Source organism: Balaenoptera borealis (genome assembly GCF_965194805.1).
Source record: "Balaenoptera borealis genome assembly, chromosome: 2".
Taxonomy (NCBI): domain Eukaryota; kingdom Metazoa; phylum Chordata; class Mammalia; order Artiodactyla; family Balaenopteridae; genus Balaenoptera; species Balaenoptera borealis.
This window is the reverse complement of record NC_138867.1, coordinates 79,860,602-79,873,069: the sequence shown is the minus strand read 5'-3', so window position 1 is coordinate 79,873,069 and position 12,468 is coordinate 79,860,602. Positions and strand designations below refer to the sequence as shown.

Here is a 12,468-nt window from a genome sequence, read left to right as displayed (position 1 = left end):
CCTTTTGATTGTGGATGTTTATTAATAGCCTCAATCACAGGGGCCCCTAGAATCTGAGTATTAAGAATTGAAGTGTAAATGGCCGCCTTCCTTTCTGTTGCACAGGGACTTTTGTCATTGCGGGTGTGTGTACATACACAGACACACACATAGACAAATGGAGAGAGGGCATTTTACTGGTTTTAAGTGCTTCATTAGAGCCCAGGATTATAGCAGCTAATGGTGGCGCTACCCACAGCTGGGTCTGGGCTTTGTCATTTGTGCCTCTGGATATTCTCAGATGATCCCACATTAACCCAACAGGATGAAAATTCACTCAGAATCTCAGAGTACAGCACTAAGTAAGCTTTGATGCTTCATCAAAAGGAAAGGAAGCATAGCTGACTTCACTAAAGCTACTTCATCTCCAGCTAGCAAATGAGGCACTTCTTCTCAACCAAGGAGATGGGGATCTGGTTTAGGGCGATCTCTTTATCTTTTGATGTGCCGTGGTCTCCTGGATAATGTATAATTTGGTACTGCAAAGAAAATCAATCAAGGAAGTCTGGAAAAGCTTTGGTCCCACAGTCTTGCCTCAGAACATGTAAATAATTAAAACAATATTGACACTGAGGTTTTTCTATTACTAGCATGAAAATGACAAGTTTTTACTGGTGTGAATGGGAGGAAAACAATGCTATTCCGTGAGGAGTTTGTGAATTTTGGGGGCAGAGAGAAGCTCAAACACGGAGCAATTCCTTAAATTAAACTTGAGGTTAAATAATGAGTAGTATTTATAGCATGGATCAGGAAAAAGATAAAGGAGGAGAACATCAATTATCAGGAAAGCTAAATAATTTTTAAAAAATCTAATAATCTGAACATATACACAATGCACATTATTGCACTTCAATTCTAATAAAGCAATGATAATATTAAGCTCCTTCACTGTGTGTAAAATACTTTCACATACATTGTTTTATATATTTAATCATTTTAGATATTCTCTGTCATCTCCCTGTCTCACCAGTCTTATCTCTTCTGAAACAGAAGGTGCCTGTTCTTCCTAACAATTTTGTTGATTTTCATTTACTCTGAGGAGGAGTCCTATTTTCTTTCTCCTTTTTGTTGCTGCTGAAAAAAGTACTCATAAACTCTGTTGCTTACCGGAGTGTCTGGGGGTGGACCTGCAGAGTGGGTGGTTGGAGCTGGGGTTTGGGAAACCACTTCAGAGATGACAGCTGAAAGTTTAGCATCTTCAAGTTGCTTTTGTAAGAAAACAAACAAAAAAAGATTTTGACCAGTAATATGGTGTATGCAAATTATGCCCACATACCATCTCTTAAATACAACTCTCAGTATAGCTTTTTGATTGTTTTTCTCTTGATCCAAAAGGAAGCACAGCAATACAGGATCTTAAGAGCCATTTTTATTCTACGTCCTATTCCATAGCATTATTTTATACAATTTCCTATTCCCGTTTATTATCCTAAACGTTCAATAAGCTACTGATTTAGAGTTTTATAGTTTATACATTTCTTGTTGCACGTTAAGGTTGTTTGGAGTTTTCAGCTTTCTTCTTTGTAATTAATTGCTCTGAATAAGTTCTAGAAGTGGCTCTTTTTATGGTGCTGGCTATATTCTGCCAAGTGCCCTCTCAAAGTTGCTAGAAATTCACAGTGCCACAAGCAACGAATGGCCATGCCTGTCTCCCATGGCCTTGCTTGCCTAAATTAGAGATTTATCTATCACATTTTAAATTCTGATCATGTATTAGGTATAAAATTATGTGCTACTATTGCTTTAATACTTGGTATATGGGATGAAGAAGTTTCAGTTGTATCATTTTTTTCTTAATGTTAAATGGTATATTATTCTAGAATCTTTCTGAAATAATGATTTCTTTTCTCATTTTAAAGAAACACTAAACTGTCATTTATGTTCATTTCTGGATATTTTTCCTATTGGCCTGTGGCTTCGCTTTCTGAATCAGAACTGTATTTTTTGTCATTCCTGTTAATAAATCCTGGTGTTTAGTTGGGTTAATCGTCCCTAAAAATACTGAAAAATGCTTTTCAGTACTTTTTCATATTTTTATGCATTTATTTTTCAAATGTATTGGACAACTCAATTTTAAATTCTCTTTTCATAGGTATACTTGATAGAGTGCAAGCTCATTGGTTCAATTAGTTACACTGTCGAAAACATCCACTGTGCCGGACCAATATTTCATGATGGAACACATTTTTTATGGCTACAGTGGGTTGAGGGCCATTAATTTTGTGATTGTTTCCTCAGCTCCCACATCAGATTCTAAGTCACAAGTTTCCATTTATTTCTGCTACCCTAAAAGTAAGGAAATAAAACCAGGAATCTCAGAAGACTTACAAGAGATGAAGTGCTTGGGGGAACGGCGAATTCCTTGGACAAAGCATCAAGGAGGAAGTCTTCACTCAAGAGCTGCAAAGAACCAGGAAATGTATCAACAAACACCACCTCATCAGTCTCCTCTTCAAAATGTTGTCACTGTTTATATGCTGATCAACTCATTCCACAGAAAGCTATGCCCTCCCTGAATTAATCATCAGGGCCAAAGGAGAGAGATACACTCAGAGAAAACTGGCTTGCTTACTGGGAGTGGTTCCTTGGGCTCTTTTGGCAGTAGTGGTTTTCCATCTTTATCCTATGCAGGGGGACAAAAACATGGCATTCAGTCATCTCACGTGTATCCTAAATATGCACCTTGTAAACATTATAAGAGGTCGACAGGTTATACCTGATGATACTGTACATTACAAATTTGATTCATCATTTCAGGAAATAGATTCTCTCACCAGGAAATATCCTCTGATTAGCTCATGTCAACAAACAGCTGGCACACATCGGGCATTCCCTAGGCACGGGGGCTGCAAACGGATTGAGCGTGGCTTGCCAACCTCAGAAGCCCACGCTAGTGTAGGAGGAGCACGTGAACAGTTACTGTAGTGCGTGGCACATGGGGCTGTGACAGTGTGCACAGGACACTGAGGGAGCACGGGGGTGAGACCCTCACCTGCCTGGGGAGTGGGCTTTGCACAAGTTGCCTGGAAAAAGCTGCCTAACTGTACAGGCAGCACATCCAACTAGCATGAATTACCTCTGCGCCAAGCCCTCTACTAAGCACCGGGAATACCACAGAAAGTACGACAGACAAATTCCTGCCCTCAGGGAGCTCACCCTGAGGCTCAGATGATGCCAACCTTCAAATGACTCTGAGTGCCACTTCTGAGTAACAGGACAAAATCGATAAAGCGTTTGGGGCTCTTTAGTAAAAGAAGATTCATAAATAAATGGTAAATCCCACGTATCTACACACCCAAAAATAAGTGCAAGATTCTCTCTTTATACACAGTTAACCCTTGGAAGACATGGGGGTTAGGGGCATGGATCTCCCAAGCAGTCAGAAATTTGTGTATAATTTATACTCGGCCCTCTGTATGTGTGGTTCTGCATCCATGTATTCAACCAACTGCAGAAGGTATAGTGCTGTAGTGTTACTACTGAAAAAAATCCGAATATAAGTGGACCCACACAATTCAAACCTGTGTTGCTCCAGGGTCAACTGTGTACTTCTCCTGATAAACTGGTCAAGGTGTTTTTTGTTTTGTTAAAATTCAAGGAGATGCAATGGTTGAGAGTATCACCAGCTTCCCTTTTGACAAACTCCTTTACCCCCATTTTCCGCCTCCTCCGCACGTTCACATGTACCTTCTGACCACTGTTCAGTGAGGAGGGAAACAGAGCCTGAGGCTTGCTCTCCACCATCCCTTAGCTGCAAAGGCAGCACATTTCCCAAGTGACACATAGGAGCAGGGACGAGGGCACATCTGCTCCACACTCAAACTGAGATCATCCCGTGTCTGGAAGGGGGAACCTGTGGTCTACCCTCAGGGAGCTGAATCTACTGAAGAGGCCTGATGGGAGCAGAGCTGAAGAAGAACAACATAGGATTTAAACAAGAGATCAAGCCAGCACCTGGAAATGTTATAAAGCTACAGGTAAGTAATAACGGGTGGGATCAACAAGTTCAGAGAACGATGAAACTACCGCAGAATAAAGCGGTCAGGAAAGCTAATCAGCTGCATTCTTAAAAGCTGCTACTAAAATTCAGCAAAAGGAGAGAGAAAGTAACCAACCTCCTACTCTGAAGAGAGTTACGGGCACTTGACCAGCCTTTTTCAAATGTGACAGCTGCTTAAGGTCCACAGAGTCTAAGAACCTTGCAAACGAACAAGCCGAAATGAATAGAAATGCCATGGTTTCAACTGAATTGTGAAACGCAGAAAGGAAGCAGACTAAAGGTATCCAAAATAATAAACTTTCAATCAGGGAAAGCTCACTATAGTTCCTGCCTTTGCCAAATAAATGGACTAGTCCGCCTGCATGAATACGAGGAGCGTCAATTTGATTTTCCTGCATTATTCATGTAGTGGCGGTCGCCCCCTTGTCACTTGTTCTGTACAAGCTACGTTCAGAATAAAAGAAATGGGTCAGTTTATCACTCACTATATTCAGCGTCAAGTAGGCTCTCTTATTTGTCAACTTATATTTAAGGTTTGTAAATCTTTCCTCAGGAAGTGATTGTTGCTCATTTTGGTTTTCCTATCTGTATAAAGGTTTCCTAAGTTTTCTTTGCTTCTGGTACTCTAACAAACCACCTATTAGACAGGCAAAAATTAAGTAGCTAAGACATTATATTTCTTTCACCTAAGGGAGGAGTAAAAGGCCACTTGGGAATATTTTAGTTTCATAGCTGGTGTGCAAACAGGGTATTAGTGAACTGATACTATTTGGTGTTGAAATACTAAGAAACATGATCTTTATATCCCAGGTCTGTTCGCATGTCCCTTCTTCATGTATATGAAATTCAGTATAAATTAAAATAAATGAGAAAAAGATGCCAGCCTGTTTACCTTGACCTCTTCTAATCTATAATCAGGAGGAATTGTTTCTTCTTTTTCACCAAGTTTTTCACGATCTTCTTCTTTGGCTTTCTCCTGAATAAAAATTAAACCATTTTCCTTGTTAATACATCTTTTTCTCATAAAGTGGATGCCTGAGTGACTAAATTTGAGGTCAACAAATCCATTGTTAGGTTCCTACGGCAACTCTATCTTTGACGCTGTATCCTGGTTTAGCAGGCTCAGACAGCACCACTTTTAGCCTGCTGGGCTAAGAGGCCGTCGTGAGGAGCGGTCGAGGCAGTGCCGCTTCTCTCCTGAGTCCTCAGCAATGGAAATGCAGGTGGACAAGGTGAGACTCAGAACTCCGATACCTGCGCGGCAGCCATCCACTGCTGCACCTAAACACTGATGCTCACTCAGGGTTTGCTTATTAAACAGGACATGCACAATAACAGAGAAAGACAGCTGGTCATGTGTTGTAGGAAATTTTAAAAAATGACTGAGTTATCTGGGGAGTCAGGGCGATCAACGATAGTTCCTTTCTATGAAGTATCTGAGCTGCCATTACCTTGACTTTATCCTCCACAGGCTTTCCAACTTCTGGACCGGCTTCCTTTTTCCCCAGGCTTCCAGCCAAGGCTTCTACAGCATCATCTGGCCCCATGCCCTTCTAAAAGCACATCAGGGGTATACTAAGTAGGTGGTTAAGCATTCCTTTTAAAAGAGACTACAACAAACAGTTCAGATGGGCATATCCTTATTTCAGGCCTAGATAAGAAGCACATGTCATCTTTTAATAATCTAAACAATCAACTGAATTAGAATCTATGTTTAAAAATCCTGAGGTGTTAAAAATTAGAGCAAGTTTCTTATGTTAAACATTAAGTGTGTGCAATTTATGTACTGACACTGAGGAACTTTTAAGATCTAACCCACGTTTTGGTTCAGAAATTAGGAAGTTAAGAGAATGGGTAACACCACACAGAAGCTGAAAGCCAGGAAAGAAGAAAGAAGTGATCTTTATGTGACTGTTCTAGAGATGGCACAGGAAAGCTTTCAGAAAAGCCCTCGAGAGGACATTCTTCCCAGTGAAACAGCTGGGCCCCGGAGGCAATGGCTCCGGCCGAGCCTCTACTGAGGCACAGAAGCTTGTGTTCTCTATGTGGCTCCTACTGGTCAGAGTGGATTCACTCCAGTTCAGGTGACGGCCTGTGACTTATTAACCTGAGTGGCCCAATGAGAACAGTCTACCTGTGGTCCAGTTGTTGAAAATGAAATGTGCTCCCTGTGATATAGTGAACTCTGACCACAGTGGTATTTAAAATGAAACTGGATGAACACAGAACATAAACGGCATAAAGGGAAAATAAAGGATAAATTCTCTTTGGGCTAAAGAGAGGATAGATCCAGCTTTTTCCAAACCACAGGTCACGATCCATACATGATGAGCTCTTAAAATCAATTTAGTAGTTCATGGTCAGGACGTTTTTTAAATGAAGAATATAAAATAGAATGCATCATGCATATCAAGGATAAGTACCATTTACTAAACTATTGTTTTACTGCGTGGGTCCTGGGTTGCAGAATCCATGAATTTCCAACTCTGGTCTTGGTCAAAAGTGTGAAATCTGAATTAAACAGTCTCAAAGATTATTCTTATTGTAAAAGAATACGACTTCACATGGAGTACATATTGGAATTTTAGAGTAAAAGCGTCTTTCTGTTTTATATAGATTAGCCATCATCCTAAGTAAGAAAAGTTGTTTTGCTGCTAAGCTGCACCACAAAAGTAAAGATCACCAGTGAAAAAAGGGCCGTCGAGTGGAAAGTGATTTATCACCATCTAGTGGTTGGACACTGCATAGATTTTATTCTGGGGGGCAACAAACATCCCTGATGTTTCCAACCTGCTTGGGATATTAACTAAGAGCTGCAGCGGTCCCCAAGTCTTAGCCAAGCAACCTGATTGCTACCTGATCCAAGTCACCTGCTCACACTTCTGTTTTCTACTCTCTGCTGCAGAATCTTTGGAAACTACTGCTTCCCAAGCCTGTGCCCTTTGGCTCAAGAAATAAGTGAAACCGAGTTAGAAAACTAGGGGAAGCAGCAGTCTTAAGAGCTAAAGAATCTGGAAATAGGACCAACGACAAAAGCTTCTATTTTTGTTGTCAGGTTCAGAACTAGAACTCAGGTCTTTGGATTTGCTCAATAAACTTTCTTTTTCTACAACAAGAACTGCAGAGGGCAGACGTTCATCTCCTTCCCCTGGGCTTTCTGTTTCCTTTCGCTCACTGATCCTCCAGCCTCTCTTGAGTTCTCTGACCTTTATCACACTCTGCGGCTGTTCCTTCTGGCTCCCATGGGTGTCACAGTCCCAGAAATGCCAACTGACCTCAGTGATGATAAACTCGGCAACTGTGGTAACCAGAGTTGGTGGAGTAGAGGCCCAGGAAAGGCGGTCAGAGAATAGAAAAACAAGAGCTCTTTTTTTTTTTTTTTTTTCCTCTCCATTAAAAATCCAATGCTCAAATCTCTACAGTCAGGATAAAGCTGGAAAGGAACTAACTCGGCTCTAAGGCCCTGGCAGTCACAGTTGACACAACAGGTAGATGACACATGTTTAGGTCACAAGAGTTCTGTCCTGGAATATTGGCTACTGTCTTTTTGATTCCAATCACTGCCTCTGTGCCTACTTCCTTCACCAGTCTCTTCCCAGATTCTCTCTTCCTCTCCTGTTCTTTACCACTGTGGCCTGTGCCTGAATCCCACAATGTAAAAGTTTTTGGAGGGTACCCTGAGACTCTCCCACCAAATAAAAAGGAGGTCACGTCCTGTCTAAGGCAGGAGGGAGACCCTGGACTCTGAGGGGACTTGCAGCTGGCACCCAGGATCTCCCTGGCAGGAAGCAGCCACTCAGGGTACCCAGGACTCTTGTCCTACACCTTCTTCAAGGCCCTCTTCTCTCAAACAACTAAATGCACATACCCCAATACCTGAAGGGCTCCACACCTCTGTGCTGGGCTGTCCCAGGTTTGCTGGTCTCCCCAGGAAAACAGTGCTGTTCCCACTTCTCAGTAGGATCCTGTCCTCCACCTGCAAGCCTTTTTGAGTTCCTCCTGGAAAGCAGTTCCTTCACCCATGTTTCTGCTGCCCTTTTCCCATATGAGAATGATCAAACTAAACTGTAAGCCTGAACCTGGCCCATATCCAAACTAGACCTGAAGGGGGCTGAGAGCAGGGGCCGTATCTTACATCTCAGCTGAGGTTCTGAAAGGTTAAGTGAATTGCTCAAGGTCAACTCGAAGTTCATTTCCCTCGTTTATAAGAGAGACATGATCAGAACAGCCTTCACAGTGTCCTTGTGAAAATTTAATGAGAAGATATTGCAAAGCATCTAGAACAAGTTAGTTATTCAGAGTGTAGATTCACTGTCTGTACTAATGAAACATAGTTCCATCAGCTGTTATTCTCTGAGTCAGATTCTATCTGCTAATGGAAACAAAACTCACTGAATTCCAAAGAAAACAGATTCAACTAGTTAAATATCATACCTTATAGAAAAATTAGAAAGTGAGAGAGAGGCAAGAGAAGAAGGAAGGGGAAAGGAAGTGAGTCCACCTGTCTCCCTTCAGTTGGGAGAGAAGAGGAGTCATGATGACAAAGGTGCAGATGATTCCACCAGGAGAGTCAATAAAAAGTAATATCGGGCTATTTGTGGGACACCAAATCAGCTTGAAAGACACAGGAAAGTGAAGAAGCATGATTAACCGCAGTAGCTGAGGAGCTAGAAACAATTTCAGAAGGTCAAAACAAAACAAAACAGTTTGCAGCAGTTGAATTAAAAATTTAAATCTAGCCTGAGTTTCTAGCTCCTCCCAGAAGCCTAAACACAGGATAATATAGCTATCTAAGATTTTATTTTTATTTTGTTAGAATAAAGTAATATGACGGTAATACACAGCAGAAAGGGCAGGGGAGGAAGAACATTACTTTCTCAAGACATTTCTCAGTGCCCAGAGGACCACTCACCGCCGTGGCTGACGGGGGCGGGACCGACTGCACGGAACACAAGGTGGTCCGAGGCACGGCCCCTTCCACAGGAGTAGCGGCAGCAACCTGAGACTCCTGCAGAAAGAAGCAGGTACAATGACGAATTTTTAGAAATATCCGGTTATTAAGACTGAACAATGATAGACCAACAATACAGTCTGCTACACCATATGCTGTGAGCATGACTTTCTTGAGTGCCCAAGGATTTTGAGCAGTAAATAAGTCAAGGCAGGTTGAAACTCTTCAGCTACCATTACTTCACCTTGGTTTCACCTCTTACCTTAGGTAGGTTACTAAACCTCTCTGAGACACAGTTTCTACATCTGCAAAATGAGAACAATTATAGTACCTACATCTCAAGGGTTGACAGGGGCCTTGAATGAGATAAAACATGCTAAGTGCTTTGCATAGTACCTGGAAACACAGTAAGCTCAGTGAATTTTATCAACTATTATTATTTATATTATTTGCCATCATATAATATGTAACAAGAATATACCAATTATAAATGCAATACAATATTTTATTTAAATACCTCATTTTTATATATCTAAGGGCACCCTGTAAATTGTAAATAGCTACGTACAAATGCAAGGTAGTAAGACTATCCCAGGGGTTCTAAAAGTGAGGTCCCTGGATCAGCGGCCTCAACACTACCAGGGAACTTGCTAGAAATCCAAATTCTCGGGCCCCACCGCAACATACTAAATCGGGGATTCTGGGGGTGGGACCCAGTAATGTGTGCCTTAACAAACACTCCACGTCATCCTGATGCGTACTGAAGTTTGAGAATCACTGTGCTATTTTGCTACAAGAGTAAAATTTCAAACAGATTGTTTTTAATCCAGACATTTATGGAAGCCTATCCTGTATGCAAGGTGCTCAGCAGATGATCATTAATAGGGCATGAGCTCTTCTTTCAAGGAATTTACTATTTAAAAATATGAATAAATGTTAGAAGTAAAGACCAGTGCAGCTAAAACCTTGTTTGCAACAAATGCCTCAACAGGGATATATAAAGAAAGCATGACAGACCTCCCTGGTGTGTTGTATTCTGCTTAATAAGAGTGGGAAGGGTGGTAAGGTTTGGGGAGGGAAATGCAGGAGACAGAGGTCATATTTTAGCTGAGCCTTAAAGGGATGACTACGATTTTAGTTGATCTAGAATTTGGAGAGGTTATTCTATGCAGAAGGAACCATATGAGAAAAGCCTTGGAAACATACAAGTACTTACAACCTGAGTTTAGTGATAGGGGGACACATCTTGGCATGAAAGGAAGCTGGGGCCCAAATACATGAGCAGGAACTTTTTTGTAGGGAATGGGAAGCTCCTGAGGGTTGGAGCAGGGGAATGTTGTGTCCACAAACATGCTTGAGAAAGAATAATGCCGGTGGACATATGGGATGGGCTGGAAGGAGACCAAAGACACAGGCCATTGCCATCTTGAGGTGACGAGTGATGACAACTTTAACTAGGTCAGTTACAGAAGCAGGAATGGAAAGAAAAGCACGGGTGTGAATACCTTCCTGAAGGAATAATTAATTAAAGGACTCAAACTGCAAGAATATGAGGGTCAGCCTGGGAAAATAAAGCACATCCAGAAACAGACAAGAAGAAAACTGTGTGTGAAAAAAGATGGCAAAATGTGCCTTTTCATCAGCCACTTCCTGTTAAAAGTTTTGGTCTCACATTTTTAAGATTATAGAAAAACATTAAAAAACAACAAAAACTAGAGATTTTTATTTTTAGAAACGTACTTCTGTTTTTTCAGTTGGCTTAGATTGTTTTTCTTTACACTTAGATTGGTCAAGATCTTCTGAAAGTTCATCAATGAGTTCTGATTCACTCAGGGGCTGTAACATAAGAAATATATAATATGAAGAAAATTAGTTTTACTTTGATAAAAGAAGCTTTCATAGAGAAAAAGGTTTTCTGGTAAACACATATTATGTCATATTTTAGAATCTAAAACCAAAAGTTAATTTATACAGGGTATATGTTTCATTTATCAATGTAAGGTAAATGTCATGCAACAAATAAGGAATACTAAACACCTCAGTACCACAAACATGGTAATGGTTTATTTAGTTAAAAGTTTTCCTGATACTTCAGTTTCAGAGTAATTTTGCTCAAATAAGATTGCCTGTTTGTTCCAATGAAGATCTTTATCGTTTTTCCTTATGTGATTGTTTTTTTACTTCCAGCGACTTCCCTTATGAATAAGTCACAGGAAACATAGATCATATACTCCTTTCCTATGACTACATGGGGTTTTGGCAGGAAAGTTCTTCTATCCTTAGTTCCTTCAGGTGAAGTGGTGTTATTCGTTTACTGTAATTAGTCAAAATCTCCACATGCTCTAATCTGTGACAGAATGGCATGTAATTCAGAAGCTGGGCCCCAGAGTTGGACAGACAGAGTTTCGAGTCCTAGCCTTGCTACTCCCTAGCTGTTTGACTTTGGGCTATTTACAGAATCCTTCTGTGTCTCAATTTCCTCACCTGTAATATGGGAATAATGATAGTGCCTTCCTCAAAATGATAACACACAACACCATTTAGTGTAGTGTCAGGCACATAGTAAGTGACTAATAAATGTAGTTGCTTAATATCATCATGATAGGTAACTATGCTGATTAACACCAAATTAAGTAAAGGCAGCATAGAATCATTAGAGCACTTGATGCTGTAATTAGGATCAAACCAAGTGTTAACAACCTAATTTAAGGGCCCTCTTGATATCGGCTCCTAATGTTCAACGAACATCACCTGTAAACTTGTAATATTTTAGTAATAATTCATGAGATAAATAATCATTAAAATATGTGAAAAAGAGTCAGAGATCTAACCCAAGTGTTGCTGTCAAAAGTTCCTCTCTCCTTAATAGTAGGCTGGCATGCAAGTCTCTACAGTGAGATCTGGTCTGTCAGAATTATCTGTTTATACCTTACAGTTCTATTGCTTTTTAAGTATCAAAAAAACTTATTTCCTAACCTTGGGTTTTTCTTCAACATCTGGCAGGAGTGGTTTTCCATCTTTATCCTGTAAAATGAAATTAAAAATACATTTAAAATGAAATAGAAAATTCTGCTTTCTTGTCCCATTAAGTTTGTTTTAGAAATTCCAGGATATGAGAGGAGAGATTGTTTTTTTGGCCATATATCTGAGTGAGTTTGTGTTTCAAATTAATTTTTTTATAAAGTATCAGAATAAGGAGTTGAGCTGTAAAAATCAAGAAACCAAATGCTATAAAATATAATGCAATTACTTTTCTTTAAAAGTTATTGAAGGGACTTCCCTGGTGGCACAGTGGTTAAGAACCCGCCTGCCAATGCAGGGGACATGGGTTCAAGCTCTGGTCCGGGAAGATCCCACATGCCGCAGAGCAACTAAGCCCGTGTGCCACAACTACTGAGCTTGTGCTCTAGAGCCCGCGAGCCACAATACTGAGCCTGCATGCCACAACTACTGAAGCCTGCACGCCTAGAGCCTGTGT

The 12,468-nt window shown here is 40.6% G+C and overlaps 1 protein-coding gene across 14 annotated transcripts in view; it reads right to left on the bottom strand.

The window, feature by feature from the left end:
- CAST (calpastatin) overlaps positions 1-12,468 on the bottom strand; it is a 120,116-nt gene that overhangs the window by 20,794 nt on the left and 86,854 nt on the right. For 12 of the 14 annotated variants that reach the window (XM_082376414.1, XM_082376422.1, XM_082376421.1 and 9 more), the window contains 8 exons: positions 11,967-12,014; positions 10,731-10,826; positions 8,952-9,047; positions 5,491-5,592; positions 4,932-5,015; positions 2,612-2,662; positions 2,368-2,439; positions 1,147-1,245 (listed from right to left, as the gene is read on the bottom strand). In XM_082376414.1, coding sequence (XP_082232540.1) covers positions 1,147-1,245; positions 2,368-2,439; positions 2,612-2,662; positions 4,932-5,015; positions 5,491-5,592; positions 8,952-9,047; positions 10,731-10,826; positions 11,967-12,014 — 648 coding nt within the window. The remainder of the gene's footprint in view (positions 1-1,146; positions 1,246-2,367; positions 2,440-2,611; positions 2,663-4,931; positions 5,016-5,490; positions 5,593-8,951; positions 9,048-10,730; positions 10,827-11,966; positions 12,015-12,468) is intronic. The other 2 variants (XM_082376424.1, XM_082376416.1) reach the window with 2 other exon arrangements.